The sequence below is a fragment of the Acanthopagrus latus genome, chromosome 1 (assembly GCF_904848185.1).
Source record: "Acanthopagrus latus isolate v.2019 chromosome 1, fAcaLat1.1, whole genome shotgun sequence".
Lineage (NCBI taxonomy): Eukaryota > Metazoa > Chordata > Actinopteri > Spariformes > Sparidae > Acanthopagrus > Acanthopagrus latus.
The window spans coordinates 2,789,575-2,807,345 of NC_051039.1; the positions used below are offsets into that span (position 1 = coordinate 2,789,575).

The following is a 17,771-nucleotide window of genomic DNA, read 5'->3' on the forward strand; positions in this document are numbered from 1 at the left end:
AAACTTCTGCCTAGGTGGTGTGAATGTTTTTAACTTCGTCCATTTGTTGGTTGGTTGGTTTGTGACTACACAAAAACTACTGAGCAGATTCCTACAAAACATTGATGGAGGACATATGTCAGCTCAGAATAGACCCCATTAACTTTTGTTACAAGAGACAGATCGAGGAATTTTTGACATTTTTTGGGAATAATTGGATCTTGATGAGAAAGCAATCTGGCATATTTAGGTGGCTCGTGTCTATGAGTGAATACCATTCTAGTTTTAATGCATAAATCGGTAAAGTTCAACTAAATTTAAAACGGATTTCAAAGTAAACGTATATCTCTGCTTGATAACGTGGGACCTGAACAGTTTCATTTCTCGTCCTTCTTGTTGTTGAGAAATCAAGATACTTCCTGAATAGCTGTATTATTTCAAAGCTTTAAACGTAAATGCAGTGACATCTACTGTTTTACTCTCCGTCTTCCAGCTGTTTTGCCTGAAACTGCGTCCAGAGCTGATGTGAAGGCAGCGAGTCGGTCGCGTCATCGGTCACCAGGCTATGATCTCCCCGGAGTGTATACAATATATACATGGTCGACCTCTGCCCCTCCACCCCCGCACTGCCTTTTTTTTCTTACTTTTCCTCATCAAGCAGAGAAAAGACAAATAGCTTTTTAAAAAAAGAGATACACTTAAGAAAAAGTTAGTAAAACAGTCAGGCAGTATTCAAAGCACAGTAGAAGGTTTTTTTTTTTCTTTTTCCAGGCACTTGTTAAACTCCCTCTGCGTCGTTGATGCACTTTTTCTTTTCTTTTTTTTTTTTTTTTTTTTTTATTCGTTGTAGAACAATTACCAGAGCTGTGGAATGCTCTTTCCTTGTTTTCTCATTATAGTGGTGATTATGGTAATGTGTTTGGCTTCTTGTTTGTGCCATACATCAGGCTGGCACTGGTTTTAGTGTGTGTGTGTGTGTGTGTGAAAGAGAGTGAGAGAGGTGAACACTGTGGAGCCATCAGAAATAACGTCACAGATTACATCTCCAGGCCTCGTGTGTAGGATAAGTGACACAGGTAAACATATTTTCTCAACATGGACTCAGATTTTGCCTCTTAAGATACACAGAGAAAAAAAAAGTAATTACATTCAACTAAAGATTTTGACAGAAAACCACAACAACACAGTCCTGGTACAAAATAAACAGTCGTATAGCCTCAAAGAAAAAAAACAAACAAGACTCATCTCAAAATTGACACGTTTTTGTTACGATAAGCCAGTTTAAAAGGCATCAGGTCTCCTCACGTGGTCTGAAATCACTTCTTAAACAGAATATTCACATAAAGAGTTCATTTCATTTTTAAATCTATGATGAGTTTTTTTTTTTAGCAAAGAAGTTCACTTCCTGATCTTTAGATTATTATGGCGGACGATCCAAGTATGACAGGTTGGGAGAGTGTTAACCCTGTCTAAAAGAAATATCTGCTATACCCGCGTTTAAAGTTAAAGGAACAGTCTGACATTTAGAATTAGAAAGACACTTTTTGATGATGTCTAACCCAGAATCAAATGATCGATACAAATGTCACAGGCCCAAGGGGTGTTTAGTTTAGGCTTAGGTTTAGGCATAGTTCTGGATATTGTTTTTTAATTTTTTTTCATCATGACGCCGACAACAATAATAAACAAGTTTCATGCCTCGTTTCCACGAGGCTCTGTCAGTCTGTGATCTCTGATCTATTTCACGAAACTCCTGCTCAAGTTTGTTTTTTGGTCCAGGATATGCCTCAAGAATTCTCCGATGAAAAACTGAACTCAGCCTGTGCGCTTTGTGCCACAGGAAGTTAGCATAAGTTAGCATAAATGAACTACTTATCGGATTGAAGATTATAATGCAGCTGTATTTACACAGTTTTTCTAGGTGAAAAGTCTGACAGCATATTTAGATAGGTGACTTTGGTGGCATGTGAGCTGAGTCACAGCGAGTGCATGCACTATGTTAGTGGTTCATATAATAAATAAAATATTTATGTGCCGCCTGCATTATTGGTCCTGTGTTTGTCTTAACAATGCTCCATGTGCATCTAAAAACAGAGAAAATTAGCCTCTCTCTCATGTTAGCGATGTCCGTAATCATGGAAACGAAACATAAACGAGGTGGAAACAATCGACTGATTTAGCTCGTTATTTTTGTAAAATACACTTTTTTTAGAGTTAAATGAGAAAATTATTATCACAGCAGGCACTAATGATATCTTAGTTTAGCATGAAAAATGGAAGAAGGAGGAAACATCTTGCCTGCCTGGAACGTTTTGTCTGCAGACAGCGAGGCTATCCTACGATACTGTTTACTCTTTTTTTATGCTAATTAAGTTAAACTGACGCTCTGCTGGCTACAGCTTCATGTATTCTCTAAGAACATCTAGTCTAGTACAATCGTAGCAAATAAGTGTACTTCCAAAAATCTGGAACTGTTCCTTTAAGCTAACATCTTAGACGAGTTGAGGACATCTTAATTTGGCAGCAAACTGTTCCTTAAAAACACGTTTTAAGATAAATGTTTTGCAGAAAACAAGCTAAACCCCATTAGTATTCAAGCGTTTCTCTTACTTTAGTCCACAGAGCTGATTAATAAAGTGTCTCAATATTTAGATTCTGCAGAAAACTCTCGGCTTTCTCTCTGAGTTTTGGTCTGAGGTGGAAAGAAATCAGTGAATTCTGTTCTAAGGTGGATTTCGGCCGCGACCTCTTTATCCTGGAGACTCATCACAGTGAAACATGAAATCAAAAGTATCGACAGTGTTGCTCGCTGTTGAGTGGAAACATTTCTGTGTTAATATCAAACGGCAACTTTTCAAGTTGAGATTTTTAAGGTGCGATTTAAAGGGTTTGGTGATCCCTAAAGGTTTTTTTTTTATCTCAAAACTGTGAACGAACGTGGGATCAATACGGAAAACAATGTGCTAAAAAAAACACAACAAAGTCACAAGGTTTTTGCCTATTAACAACACACAGTGTCCAAGACTGACAGATCGTTTAAGACTGAAAACCACCTCCGCTAAAGGCAACAGTCAGCTCCATTTAACGGCGCCGCTGCTCGAATACCCAGAGCCAATTAAAAGGTGTGAGATGCCTCCATCAGTCCGGCTGTTTTCCAATGTCGCTGTCAAATTGGTCAGTGGGGAAGACATCAGCCCCTCAAACCACATCCTAAATTAATCGCACTCCGAGATAATCACATAACCGACAATTAACTCCATTTCCCATTTAATATCTCACCCACCCACCAACCCCACAGTATGACTACACACACACGCACACACACACACGGCACGTCTACACACCAGTCTCATTACACAGACGGACGCTGATTCCCAGCAGACACGACGCACGTATGAAATATGTGTTAGTTTGAGCTAAGTCACGAGCTTTAAGTTCACAACAGTGATGCTGACACCTTTTTTTTTTTTTTTTCCTTCCTCTGACAGGATTTTTGGTGATTTGTACACAAACACTAAACACTGACAGTGACATCATTAATGTGAAAAGTAGAGAAGAAAACAAAAAAAACTGGAAAAAAAAACAGAGGAAGGTGTTTTTTCTTTTTCTTGCCTCCCCGGGGAAGGAAGAAGCTTCATTTCAAAAACACAAGAAAAGAAACATTTGAAATGATCATCATTGGGTCTTGTTTTGGTAATTAAAAGGTAAAGCATATAATGGAATCCTGAAATAATGGTAAAAATATCGGATTTCACTTTAAAAAAATGGTCCTTTTCATGTATTTGTGGAATGAAAGCCTTCCAGTTCTCAGAGTCATTCGACACCCAGCCTGTGCTTCATCAGACGAGCCTCCCTTTGACCCACAAAGCCTCTTTCACAGACAAAAGCTCCTCATCTCAAAATGTAAAAAAAAAAAAAAAAAACCTGCAGGAAGGGGAATCTTGCTTTCAGGCAGAAATTGCACGTTATTATCAAATTGCACCTCCAAAACAGAAATTGCACTCATTACTGTACCCTGGACACTGCAGGCATTTCCTCTACACCCCCTTCAACTTCCTCTGTCATGACGAGCCACTGACTCTGGATCAGCCGCAGCCTGTTGGCACTGTGTGGTTGGCACTGAGGGGGGATGTTCCCGCTGATCTGTGATCAGACTAACGGCACTGAGTGAAAGAATAACAACACAAAGATACTGTTCACACTGACTTCAGCCCAGACCGACTTCCTGAAGAGAACTTATAGTAAACAATCTGTATTTAAATACGAGAGCACCAATAAAACGTCGGATGTCAGAGCCACAGGAAAAGCAGGAAACCCAGTAAAGCACTGATCTGGATGTCTGCAGGTTAAAGTATATTTCAAAGTTAAAACTGGGTGAAATGTGGTCATTTTCAGGTTCATACTTTTATTTCATGTACTTGAAAATGTTTTGACGTTCAAAAAAAAAAACACACATTATTTTTGCTGCAGCACCTAGTTTCACCCTCTGTCTGAACGCTCTGTTTTAGTGCCTGTCTCTTTAAGGGCACAGTCCACCCTGATTGGTCAGCTCTCACAGGCTCGAGAAGGCACCGCCCACTTACAGGCGTCCGGATGGCTCGTTTAAAAAGGCACAGATTGTCAGTGTGGGCTGTGTACATTTGGATACTTCACAGTATTTATAAGCAAAAATCTTTTATTTCTGTAATTTAGAGTTGAATTAGTTTATTAAGTAAGCTGCTGGTGATTGCTCAGTTATACTTTTCATCAGTCAATTAAGATTTTTTAATTCTATTTGACATATTTGATGATTTCTAGTGGACACATTTTTAGTTTCTCGTGCTCAGCTGACAAAAAAGTAATTATGTGGCTCAAAATCACAAATTATTAATTTTCCCTCACAGAGTCTGTACAGCCTTAAGACACGCCCTCTGACCTTAGACCCTAAAATCAGATCAGGAAAATTAAGAGTTAATTGGAATTAATTAACTGAAGGTGTACCAATTCCACACTTTGTCTGCGTTCGTTATAATTAGTACCACATGACATAGTTCCTCCTGCGAAACTGCCTCAGAGATTATTGGGAAGTCGAAGATTTCCTCACTTCAGTTTCAGAAGTCTCAATCTTTTTCACCACGTTACATCAACAGTTTAAGCTTATCAACTTCGTAATATGTGCGTCGAGTTTTGCAGAAAGTAACTTGCTAATGACAAAGTGTGGAAGTGAAGTCAGGCGGAGCTGTTATTTCTACGTGTCTGACATGTTTCTCTTCTTCTGCAGCTCATCTCATTCTCAGGTTGTTTGTTAAGATTAATTAGACAGCCACTAAAAAAAAAAGAAGTTCTTCCTTCTCCGGCAATGAAAGATAATTACAGATCTAAATTGGCTGCTGGAGTTCTAGTAGTTTAGAATTTTGATTGCTTTCAAAAGTTGGAAACACCGAAACTAATTAGCGTCAATAAGTGATTCAATCAGGGATTTTAATGCAGATTAAAACACAAAGACTCAGATTCCATCTAAACGTTTTAACCACATTCAGCCCAGTTTCACTGGAGGACGACTAATACGCACTTTTGAATCCAGAGTTGTGTTTTGTCAGGTTCTCTGAGCCTGAAGCAGATTTAGCACCAGTGTGTCGACTGAACAGAGAATCTTTTGTTTGGCTCGGCTGATCCTGAATCAGTGGCTTCTGATCAGATGTGGAGAAAGAAAATTATATACACACACACACACACAAACACACACACACACACAACGAACACGTATCGGCTGTTTTCTACTCCAGAGAATACCGAACGTATGAGACATAAAATAAGAAAGAAAAACAACAAGTGCAAAACCTAAAACTGGAGATGAACGTGGTCGTGAAAAACATAATCAGCTGTTCAAACCGAGAGGATGACGGTGGGAGGAGGACGATCCCGGTACTGGGGCATTGTGGGTGATGGAGTCCGGGTGTCACATGGCCAGAGCTCGGGCCTGGGCGGCGGCCGCCTGCGCTCTCTGCACGGCTCCCTGGCTGTTCTCCCTCCTCATCAGCTGGTTGGTCTCGAACAGGCCCTCGTGGCTGCTGCCCCCGCCGCCGGGGCCGCCGTCAGAAAACGTCAGCACTCCTGGATCAGATGTGACGTATTCTTATTGAAGGAAACAGGAGCGACGTGCGACAAAGTTACAGCTACTGAAGCTACGTACCAAACAAACAAAGTGCCTGCTGTGTAATCAACATTCAGGCAAAACATGGCTGCTCACTCATGACGTTATAAAGAATACGGTAATTTAGCTTTGAAGCACGCGGTAAGATGTCAGTTGGCGTTGCGTTACTCCACCAACAATGGAGGGTTTATAAAAATGTCTTAGAAGGATAAGTCCTTGTTTCGTCTGCTGTGGATTAATTTCTCAGAAGTCTGTCACTAAAAAGGAAACTGAACTTTTCCCGACTGCTCCTTGAACTCTCTCTCTATCCTTTGTTAAGTCCCTTTATTTGAGGATATCTGGTGTAATATTGAATGAACTGAGACTCAGTTGTTTCACATCAATCTTCTGTCGTCGTGTTCCCTTCATACAAAGAGTTATGGTTAACTGTTACCTGAACTTGGGGTTAATTTTTAACCAAAAGGTGCATTAAGGGAGTGAAGCCCTTCCTTTTAAAAATACCACCCTGCTGTTAGATCTCAGGAAACAGAGGGATTTCTTTATGTTGCACCTTTTATTTTTACAAGCACAAAAAATGAGCCTGTTGTCGCTGTGACACATTGTTCCACCCCGGCCACCCGGCTGCCTTCAAATAAAAACGTGTTGATTGCCTCCAGAGACGCCGAGCCGCAGACGCACAGCGGGCTTCAGACCAGACAATTAACATGTTTCACAGTTGAATATAATTAAAATAAAGTATTCAAAATGTTTGGTAGCAGAACAAAGAACAGGGAGAGATCGAGGCGCCAAGTGCAGCGAGGAACACAAAGGTCGTCAAATTTAGAGATTCAAAGAACATGAACCTCAGGAAATTATCTTTTCTGATACAACATTCTTTTGTATCAAGACTCTGAAAGGCTAGAATCTTTTTGGCTTCGTTAATAGGATGAAAACTGAAGGAAAAGTTCACCTTTCAGACATTATTTCCTCTCTGCACGCTGATGGAAAGTCAGGTAAGTTTTAAAAGTCCACAAAACATTTCTGGAGCTTCACAGAAAAACAGTGTTGAAGCTCCTCACCAGCTGAAGTACCTGGAGACTGACTGACTGACTGACTGACTGACTGCATTTTTCATAATTTTTGAGTTAGATGATCTTCAGACCTTAACATTCAAAAGGTACTATGACAGCAGCAACGTGGTGATTAAAAATGAGAAAGTTCTGGTTCATTTGCTTTTATTCTATCGAGGACAATGAGCAGAGTAGTCTCACCGTAGCCGTCCACACAGCCACCTTTAAACTCGCCCTCGAACCTCATCTTGTCGAAGCGAGTGAAGACGCCGACGCCTTGAAATTTGCCCTGAACAAATTCACCTTCGTACCTGAAAGAAGACAAAAGACATCCACAACGAGAACACATTGATGAAAGTTTTCAAAAGCACGAGGAATGCTTTTAATGCTGAGAGTACAAACTGAGACTCGGCTGCTGCACTGTAGAAACGCTGTTGAGCGCTTGGAAGTTTTGGTATGAAAAAGTATTTGTGCTTGGGGTTAAATATGTACTGCAGAAACAAAACTTTTCCTGAAACCTCCAACATGTAGACAGACATCATGAATATGCAACACCTAAGCCAGCAGAGACAGCCGTCTGGTTACGGGGGGAATCTAAAAAAGCATTTCTTGTTGCTCTCTTTCAGGTTCTTAAACCCTAATCATTAGAATCACTCACAGAAGGTGATTAACGCTGCATTTTTTTAACACTTCTCGCGCAAACTGCAGGTTTATAAACAGTAAATTAACCGGTGACAGGAACAATGCAGAACAGGAGCAGCCCTAAACCTGACATGACGTCACCCAGAGCCAGAATGAAGATCTAAGTGGGCAGTACAAAAAGACTGCGTATGCATGTTTTATTGTTTTGTGCATACACAGATGTCAACATCTTAATATACGTAGAGTTTTATACATTTGGCCCCCTGGAGTTTGTTCCTTGTTCTGCCTGTCTCACAGGACGCCATTTTATTTGTCCAACATCTGATTAAATTCTCCAAAAGGCACCAGAAAACACGGCCGAGAGCTCAGGATGTAGTGACAGAATCAGCTGAGCCTTAAAGTGAAACTCTCGCCAAAATGCAACTGAGTTTTTTTTTTGTGAATGTATACGAGTCAAACCTTCGTGTAAAAGCACGATTACGACAAAAGTGGCACTTTTAAGATTTACCGTATTTTGGTTTTCAGGTTTCAATGGGAGTGCTACGGGCACTTTTACGATAGCATCAAAATCTCTATTTCTAAAACAGCAAGAAGTCTGGACACAACATGAAACTTTGCTGGTAGCATCACCAGGGTCTCTACACATGAACACCAGCACTGACAACATTGTTTGTGGACACAGAGTCACTAAAAAGAAAGTTTTTGAACAGCTCATGTTAGCAGTAGCTTGTTCCGCTCGCCGCCGTCCTGCCAGTGGAGAAGAGTCGATCTCAGAATGAGACGTAACCTGGAGGACAGTTAAGGTGGAACTACTGTCTTCCTGCAACAACTATCCACGCAGGATCTCAAGTGACTTTTCCAGCTTTTGATTTCAGTATTGTTTCTTATATGAGGCTCCTTTTTCAACTTCAAGGTCAATATTGTTTTTCACTAACAACAAAACAAAAAATTATCTGTGCATTTATATGGAACTAAGCTTCAGGAGCGTTCCACCTTAACTGTCCTCCAGGTTACGTCTCATTCTGAGATCGACTCGTCTCCACTGGCAGGACGGCGGCGAGTGGAACAAGCTACTGCTAACATGAGCTGTTCAAAAACTTTCTTTTTAGTAACTCTGTGTACACAAACAATGTTGTCAGTGCTGGTGTTCATGTGTAGAGACCCTGGTGATGCTACCAGCAAAGTTTCATGTTGTGTTGAGACTTCTTACTGTTTTAAAAACAGAGATTTTGATGCTATCGTAAAAGTGCCCGTAGCACTCCCATTGAAAATGAGTTTGACCTGAAAACGACAATACGGTAAATCTTAAAAAATAAACAATCTGTGGTAATTATGCTTTTACACGAAGGTTTGACTCATATACATTCACATAAAAAGCCTCGGTTGCATTTTGGTGAGACTTTGATTTTAACTTTTAAAGTGTCTTGTAACTTTTTAACTTGCCAATACAGACGATACAAAATATGATGCAGCACAACAAACATCATGAATCTTTATAACGTTTCAGACAGTATCCCACTAATAAAGCTGCTGTTTTGTTTTTTTTATAAGCAGGAAGAAAGTTTGTATTTTATTTATTAATGGTGTTATTCAGTGCGTTCAGTTATTCAGAGTTTTGCAGCTGAAATGTTTTAATTGAAAGGGCAGGACCTCATATCACGAATACATCGGCCATCATTTCAGTGGAGGGGAAGAAGATTCAAACATTGACAGGAAGACAAAGAAAACACTCTCCTGTGACGGGAGTTTAATTTATCATTAATAAATAATTATCTACTGAAAGACAAAATCGACCTGGCAGCCGGTGACATTCACCTTCATTTGACTTTTAGTCCTGGAGTTAAATGAAGTTTGATTGATGCTCAAAAATTAACAGTTCAACAGCAGATTCTTTATTATCAGCTGGAGTGAACTGTAGCTGCTGAGGATCAGAGCAGCTTCTCCTCTGTGAAGGAGCAACACACACATTTTTCAGAGATGCCTTTCAGGTCTTTAATTCTCAAAGGACAGATTTTCTGCTTTATATTCATTAAAAAAACTTGTTTCAAAAGCCCCTTGAAGAATTAATCAACTGTTCTTTCTCAACAACTGGCCTTGAACAGGAAATACTTTTTGTGTCTTCAGCCTCCTCAGCTCATACTTGAACGTTTCACCTCCTGCTAAACGGAAAACAGCGGATGAAAACATTTGGAGGAGCAGAATCTGAACTGGGGAAGAAGTGTTTGCTCTATCCGTTTGGGTCACGGAGCCACGTCCTTTAATTAAATTCTTTTCTAATTGATAAACAAAGAGAAGCAGCAGACGTTTCTGTCTGTTCTGGAATCATCTTCAAAACATTCAAATATTTTTTGACGGAGAAAATATCTGCAGATCTGTGCGTGATCATCTCGACCAAACTGTACAGATCTTGTCTTGTTTTACTGATTCTCATTTAGAGCTGCAACAAATATCTGATTAATTAATCCAGATCCAATGAATTGCCATACTACTGATAATCATTTTCAGTCTTTTTACAAGCAGAGAAGCAATTTTGGCCCTGAGGAAAAAACATTTTGTCAGCATTTTATAGAACAGACAATCGATTAGCCTTAGAAATAATCAGCAGATTAATCGATAGTAATGAAAGTAATCACAAGCTGCAGCCTTCGTTTCATTAGAACACCTGAACTCACCTTTTACCATCCTGCTGTCAGTGACGGAGTGTAACTAAGAGCATTTACTCGACTACTGTGCTTGGAGTATTTCCATGTCCTGCTACTTTATACTTCCACTCCACAACAATCTGCACATCTTACTGCACTAAAAGTACATTTAACATCAGACTTTTACTCAACTACTATTCAATGGGGTTGGCTGACTTTCAGTTTTACCAGTATTAAGTATCATTTTAGCACAATGTCTTACACAACACTGCCTGCTGTCATTGATCATCATGACCACATTTCATAACATACTGACTGTCGGTGATGAAAGTTAAGCTGAAGAACAATCGGTAATCAATTCATCGTAATAAATCAGGAAAAAGAAACACAAACATTCTGTTTCCAGCTTCTAAAATGTGAGGATTTGTTTTGCTCTTTGCTGTTTTGTTTCATTGTAAATTAAATATTTAATGAGTTCATTTTGAAAGGGTCAAAGGTCAGGCAAACAGGAAGTGAAGCACACACACAGACCTGGAGCCATCGGGGAAGACCAGCATCCCACAGCCGTTGAAGAGGCCGTTCTCAAACTGTCCGGTGTAGCAGGTCCCGTCGCTGAAGGTCAGCTGACCCAGGCCATGACGCAGACCTGCAGCACACACACACACACACGCACACACACACTTCAGTTTATTAAAAAAACAAACAAAAATAAAAAGGGATAAAAAAGATAAAAAAGCAGCATCAACAGCAGGTGATATCACACATTTTATCATCTGATCCCAAAAATGTTCTTATTGGAGAACTCGTGTCAAGAGTCCGACAACAGAACCTTTTGCACCACCAGGAGGTTCTGGAGGTCCAGACTTGTCATATTATTAGTATTATTAGTTATTATCTCTCATGAACCAAAACGAAACTCGCGACTCGCATGAATGTGTAGAAGGCGGTGAAATGAAACCTCCATGACAACAGTAAGTAGTTATGAAGTAACAAAAACTGAATGGAAACCTTGGTTATATTATATTATATTGTATTATACTGTATTACAGATAATATCTCCTTTTCTTCAGACCATGTTTGTCTCCTCAAGGATATTTGATACAATTGGACAAATAATTGCATTTTCTTCGAGATCTCTTTTACGGTCGATGTGACCAGAACAGAAGCAATCAATCTTGTTGTAATGCTCAGATATAGTTCTATTATTGTTGTAATTATTCCTTATAAGAAGGTTCAAGGTTCAAGGTAAATGTATCTGTCTATATTATAAAATGGACTGTGAGAGGATTAATGGAGAAGCCACAAAGCCAGAGGAAAAGAAGCTGCTGTAGTCTGGTGGTGCAGCAGCAGATACTTCTGTACCTGTTGCCAGGTGGCAGCACGGTGAACAGTGGGTGGATGTTGTCTCTTAGTGTCCTTTGAAGGATGCTGAAAGCTTTAATTCCTGTCAAATAAAACGATAATAAACTGCTTATGAACATATTGAGGCTGCTTGGTAGACTAACAGTCGGCTGTGATGGTTAATGCAGGCTCATCCCGCCTCAGCTTCACCCCGATGCACAAATTTGGATTTCTTTCTCGCCTGAGACAATTGAGAAACTAAAGCGCTAAACCCAAAACCACAGGCTCACAGGTTTAATCATGCAGGTTTAATCTCAGCACAAGTAACACATTCAGTATTTTCAGAACATTACTGGAAGCTGTGAGGAGTTTCTTTTTTTTTGTGAGTTTGTGCAAAAGATGTTCTCCAGGCACGTACATGATTAGTTTAACATGTTCATTTAGAGGTAACAGTTGTAATTGGTGCTCTCTTTTATTTTATGCCTCCTAAAACGTTCCCATGGAGGTGAGACCTAATTTTCCCTCTAATTCTGTGACTAATTTGGAGGATAGGGAGGATGGCAGTGGGAAGTAGACAGGCAGGGAAAGAAGTGAGCATTTCGTCTCGCCAACTTCTATTAGCAGGCCCAGCGGGAATTAGGAGAATAACTGGATGTGAGGCGCAGTTGGACACGGGCTGAGAAGGTCCCGGGTTCCTCGTGGCAGCTGTAAGCGAGGAATAGGATTTACTGTGAGCTCGCCAAGTGGCATAAAACCGGTGGAGAGGAGAGAAGAGGGGAAGATCTGGCAGTGGTGGGAGGGGGGAGACCCTCGCAGCGGATTGGGATTTACAAGGATGGAGGGGGGAGGACTGCTCGGCAGGGAGTGAGGCAAGGGTGAGCCTAGCGAGCGCTGTCCCTTGCTCCCAGCTAATGGCAAAGTAAATTAGGCAGTCCATCTGTCAGGGCTGCTTAAAGTGCTGCTCTCTGCCTAATCTCAGCAGGGTTTTCACGGGAGATTTGGAGAAGAGATTTGGCAGAAACTAAATCTGGAGCTCTGCATTCCATTTTCAAAGTCTTCTTTTGCATTCTGCATCCATATGTGCAGATGTGCGTGTGTGCACAAGCAGGCCTTGATTAAGTGTATATGTATATATATATGGGTGAAGAAGAGGGCCAACTGGGGCTTAAATCCTACACTTCATCCTGACAAGCGAGTGAGCGGCCGAGGAGGGAATTTCACGGACTGGCCGCTGAAAAAATGACAATCTGTGGTGTGTCAAAGTGGCCACGGTCGTCTGGCTACAAACTCCAAGTGGAGTGTCTTCTATCAAGGATAAGGAGAGTATCAAAGTATGAATGGCGTTACTGAATCTAATGAAATCAATTGGTAAAAGTGTAAGCACTCAGCAGACTGCTGGGAAGCTAACTTCTTTTTTTTTTTCCTGGAGGGGCAGATTATCAGCGGACGGCTGCAGCAAGGGACAGTTATTTCCTCTCCGTCTCTTTGGATTTGATCCCTCCAGACAGACTCTAATCTGTCGTTCAGCTCCTTTGTAACGCCTCCCTCCAATCTCGTGTCGGGTCACGGTCTCTGCTAATTACGGTTTAGCTGAATTTGTCCGGCTTTTATGTCAATCAATAGTGGTAATGCATCGATGTTAAATGACTGCATGGGCGAAGTACAGTAGTAAATGCTCTCTGGCTGTGCCTCGGCTGTTGTGGATGTACCCACCCTACTTCCTGTAACCCGATAGCCCCCGGGGCCTGTCTTCACCCGGCGCTCTGCTGAATTATTCATGTGACACTGCAGACCTCTGTCCGACACACACCTTCGTGTTTGTGTGCAAACAGTGACTTTGCATGCATGGACGCAGAGACGCGACATGCATCAATCTGTGTCCATGACATCGCCTCCCAACACACACAAACACATTAAAATCAACACGTGCTGTTTAAAATCAACAAAATGTGAACACACATATTTCGGGGCATGGAAATATATAAGTGTGTCTTTGGGAAAAGGTGTGTGAGGTGTGTGAAGTGTTTCCCCAGGAGGAGTTTAACTGTGTTTACAGAGGCAGTGTGGAAGGTGGGGGGAGGTTGTTAATTAAAAAGCTATTAACAGCAGGTAGAAAATAAACGATTTAGAAGTAAATGTGAGAAAAGGGAGCCATCAGAAAGGAAGTAACACCCGGATATGGTTAACAAATCTCTCTCATGATTAAATACAATAACTAGAAGTAAACCCAGCTGAATGAACATTAGCCACGTTTTTACAAAAGGATCTTTGCTCAGGGACCTTTGGACGAAGAAAGAGGGAACATTTTATTATTTTACAGCCCAAAAAATGTCCCTGACTGGGGGGTGATACCAGAGACAGCACAGAGACAGACAGACCACTGACGGCATTTTAAATAGAAAAGTCCATAACATCAGAGATGGTAGTTGTATTAACCTGCTCCTCCCACTAAATAGCCAATCATGTTTAATTTATGGCAGCCAAACGGGAAAAGATATTGTGACTAAGATTTATGACTTTTCAACTGATTTAGCGCAGCTGCAGATGGACTTCTGTGCACGACAGAGGAGGATATCATGCAAATACATGTGATCACTAATAAAGGTGGGGTCGTTTAAAGATTAGACACTAAACTTGCATTTGTGTGTCTGAGCTGAGAACTTAGCATTGCGTCACTACGTATCTGTGGTTTGACAAAAAGTTACCTGCTAACATTAAATCCTGGAAACTGGGCTGCAAAGAATCAACACGCTGCCAAGAAATCCTGTCTGGCCCCGACAGCCAACACACGAGCTGCGTGAGCTTCATTACTGGACTAATTTCTTCAGTCATCTCTGAGAAACACCTGTGCTAAAAAAACAAAACATTGCTGTGGACAAAAACCTGAGATCGCATCACAGCCAAACCAGTTTGACAGTTTTTTTTTCACAAGCCGTACAGACACCATATGTTTCTCCCCGCAGCTTCACGCTCGCGATGGTGCCAAACTTTTGTTCTTTGTTTAACCTTGCCCTAAAGGTCGTCAAAGTGTTTTTGTCAAACTGCAAATACGGGTTTAGGTGGTGTGATATCCTGGCTCAGCGGGCCCACGGTCTCCAGATGGTCTCTGCGTGCATCTTCCCGTATTACAGACTTCTGCTTGACACCCTTTTCTGTTTTTTGCCAATTACATGCAATCTGCGCGAGAGCAGGTTCATCTAAAAGCAAACTAGTTTTACTGTTCTCCTGCAGTCGCTCCTGAACAGCTGCATGAGATACCTTTGTTTTAGCAGGAGTGTTATCGTACATGCCGACATTTTTATTATTATATTTTGATGTACTGTAGGCATCCTTACGTGGAGTAACAGATTAATGTGTTTAAAGATTTATCAGACGCATTGCACAACCACGGCGGCAACAGTTTTATGTTCTATGTGCATGTGTGCAACACTGGAACTAGTCCCAACATTATGGTATTGATAACATTGGTGTGTAACATTCTCGAGCCTTGTTGATTCACATGTGCTGCTCCCTTGAATTTAAACGCAGGATGTTGTGAGGAGTTTTTGAGTCCATACAGTGTTACTCGCCAAAACGTATCAAATATTTGCATCTTTCTACTGCGTAAACAGTGTTTTTGTATGATCGCTCTCTCCAGCAGTACAGATTATTCTTTGACGGAGACTTATTATGCTTTTTGTGTTTTATTTTCCCCCTTTCCTTTAGTGTGTTACATACACCAACGGGAGCTCCTCTCTCCCACAGAAAACACTGCCTGAAACGCCCCGTCAGCAGCCTCGCCTTTCATGCCGTGACTTCTTGACATCACACTACATCACCATGTTACACATTTGCAAAATGTGCACAGGTCAGAATGACTGACCTCCGCTGGATACAGGAGACAAGGGCCTCATCACTGGGGATCCCGGCCTGTAGCGTGGGGCGACGGGCCGCTGCTGTGTCAGCCTGCCACCAACGAGCCTCCGTGTGGCTGTGAAAGAAAACTGCTGAACTTGACTCAGACTCTCTGTGTGGCTCAGTGGGAGCACTCGGGGAAAGTCCTGCCCATATCTCTGCCAACCGTCACCGAGATCTGAGACTGAATCAGAAAGCTCCAGATTCTCCGTGACATGCTGAAGACTCTGGATACTGTCTCGGCAGAAATGACTCTTCAGTTTTAAAGCAGTGAACCAGAGTGTGTGCTCCGGTGATTGAGGACTCGCACTGCTCAGCCTTCCTGGGAAAGCGTTAATATCATCAAACTGGAAGGGAGGCTCCGACCGATGTGAACCAAACTGTAAATATGCAAATGCTTGTTCTCCGTCACTGACTTTCAGACTCACACCATCAGTGCAGTGCAACCAGAAATGTCTCAACAAAACAGACCCACCTCCTCAAATTCTGTCCTTTAAATACTTGTTCTGCTAAACGTAATGAAACCTGCCACATCAGAATTCTTTTTATCTGACGCACCGGGTGGTTTGTTACACAGAACCATCTGGGAGGTCGTCTGTGGAAACTTTTTTTTTTTTAAGAAAAGGGCAGCCACTTTAAAAGACAAACACTGGACTGGACAAACTGTCTTGCTGTAACCGTCTGTGCCGGGCTGACTTCAACCAATCAGATCAACAGTAGCGGAGCGCTACCTCCACTAGAGCCGTTTGGTGAATCAAACTCTCATCAAAGCCACTTGAGAGAAGAGCCTTCAGTGCCATTCTTTACTCAACTTACAATGAAATAAACTCTCCAATTCTGATACAACTGATGCTATAGCAGCTACACTAACGTCTCGAGGAGCCGCCATTGTTTTGGTTTTTGTTTTTTTTTTTACTTGAGATGATCATGTGATCAGAGTATGTCTACCTCGCAAGGTGAGTGTTTGTTTTTTAAAGATTTAATGCACCTGAGTGGAGACAGATAGAAACACCTTCTTGATGGAGTGAATATTTAACTGACTCCACTGATCAGCTGTTGCTACTCCAAGAGAAGAAGAAGAAGAAGAAGAAGAAGAAGAAGAAGAAGAAGCTGCTCCTACTGTCAGGTAAGGGTTACATAATAATTACAACTTGCCCAGCAGGTAAAAACTTTCCTGAAGTCCTCGCTCCATTTTTCTCTCGTGGATCTGCAAGGTTACTAGTTTTTGTTTGTTCTTCTTTGAAGTTTACTGCCATTTTTTTTCCTTCCATTTCCAGCTCCCGTACGTCTTCTACTCTGTCTGTTACAGCCGTGCATGAATCTTTACGGTGTTTAGAATAGAAACAGTGCTGACTTCTTCACCAACAAACTCAATGTGACCTCAGATCGAGAAACGCCTTCAGGCTGAACATGTCCTAACTGGTGTCTGTAAATGCAGATAAAGTCTGAGTGCTGAGTGTTAGTCTTCACTTCACGCAAGAGCTTCATTACATAAATCAAGTACGAGTGTGACATTTACATGGAGTGACTTACATGCGTTGTTGTGATAATGACATTAAAAGCCATGCATGCAATTGTGGCCAAGTGGATGGAGGATGGACAGGTGAGTGTTGCAGGTCGGTCTTGCCTTCTTTCCATTCGCCGTGGTACTCCTCGCCATTGGAGTAGCTGAAGGAACCTCGTGTCAGGGTCATGGGTCCTGCCAGCACACGACAACACAACAGAACCCATCACGTAAGACCCAGAGATTTTAATACAAACGTCCTCCATTTTTCCCCCCCTTTATACCAGTGTGAAACATGGAGCGATGGCAAAAGTGTGCAAACTTCCATTTAAACAGCTGCAGCTGGTGATCTGATTTCTTATATGAGGCTCCTTTTCTTTCAACTTCAAGGTCAATATTGTTTTTCGCTAGCGACAAAACAAAAAATTATCTGTGCATTTATATGGAACTAAGCTTCAGGAGCGTTCCACCTTAACTGTCCTCCAGGTTACGTCTCATTCAGAGATCGACTCTTCTCCACTGGCAGGACGGCGGCGAGTGGAACAAGCTACTGCTAACATGAGCTGTTCAAAAACTTTCTTTTTAGT

The 17,771-nt window shown here is 41.5% G+C and overlaps 1 protein-coding gene and 1 long non-coding RNA gene across 13 annotated transcripts in view; one reads left to right on the top strand and one right to left on the bottom strand.

The window, feature by feature from the left end:
* Positions 1–785: 785 nt before the first annotated feature.
* LOC119019211 (MORN repeat-containing protein 4-like) overlaps positions 786–17,771 on the bottom strand; it is a 112,325-nt gene continuing 95,339 nt past the window's right edge. For 4 of the 12 annotated variants that reach the window (XM_037097639.1, XM_037097630.1, XM_037097604.1 and 1 more), the window contains 6 exons: positions 17,214–17,379; positions 15,649–15,756; positions 14,492–14,631; positions 10,977–11,091; positions 7,363–7,472; positions 786–6,093 (listed from right to left, as the gene is read on the bottom strand). In XM_037097639.1, the coding sequence (XP_036953534.1) occupies positions 5,918–6,093; positions 7,363–7,472; positions 10,977–11,091; positions 14,492–14,631; positions 15,649–15,756; positions 17,214–17,374 (810 nt within the window). In that variant the 5' untranslated portion in view covers positions 17,375–17,379 and the 3' untranslated portion in view covers positions 786–5,917. The remainder of the gene's footprint in view (positions 6,094–7,362; positions 7,473–10,976; positions 11,092–14,491; positions 14,632–15,648; positions 15,757–17,213; positions 17,380–17,771) is intronic. The other 8 variants (XM_037097665.1, XM_037097684.1, XR_005074960.1 and 5 more) reach the window with 7 other exon arrangements.
* LOC119019357 lies at positions 11,347–15,514 on the top strand. Its single transcript, XR_005075027.1, has 3 exons — positions 11,347–11,416; positions 14,320–14,390; positions 15,492–15,514. It is a non-coding gene; the product is annotated as an uncharacterized LOC119019357 (long non-coding RNA).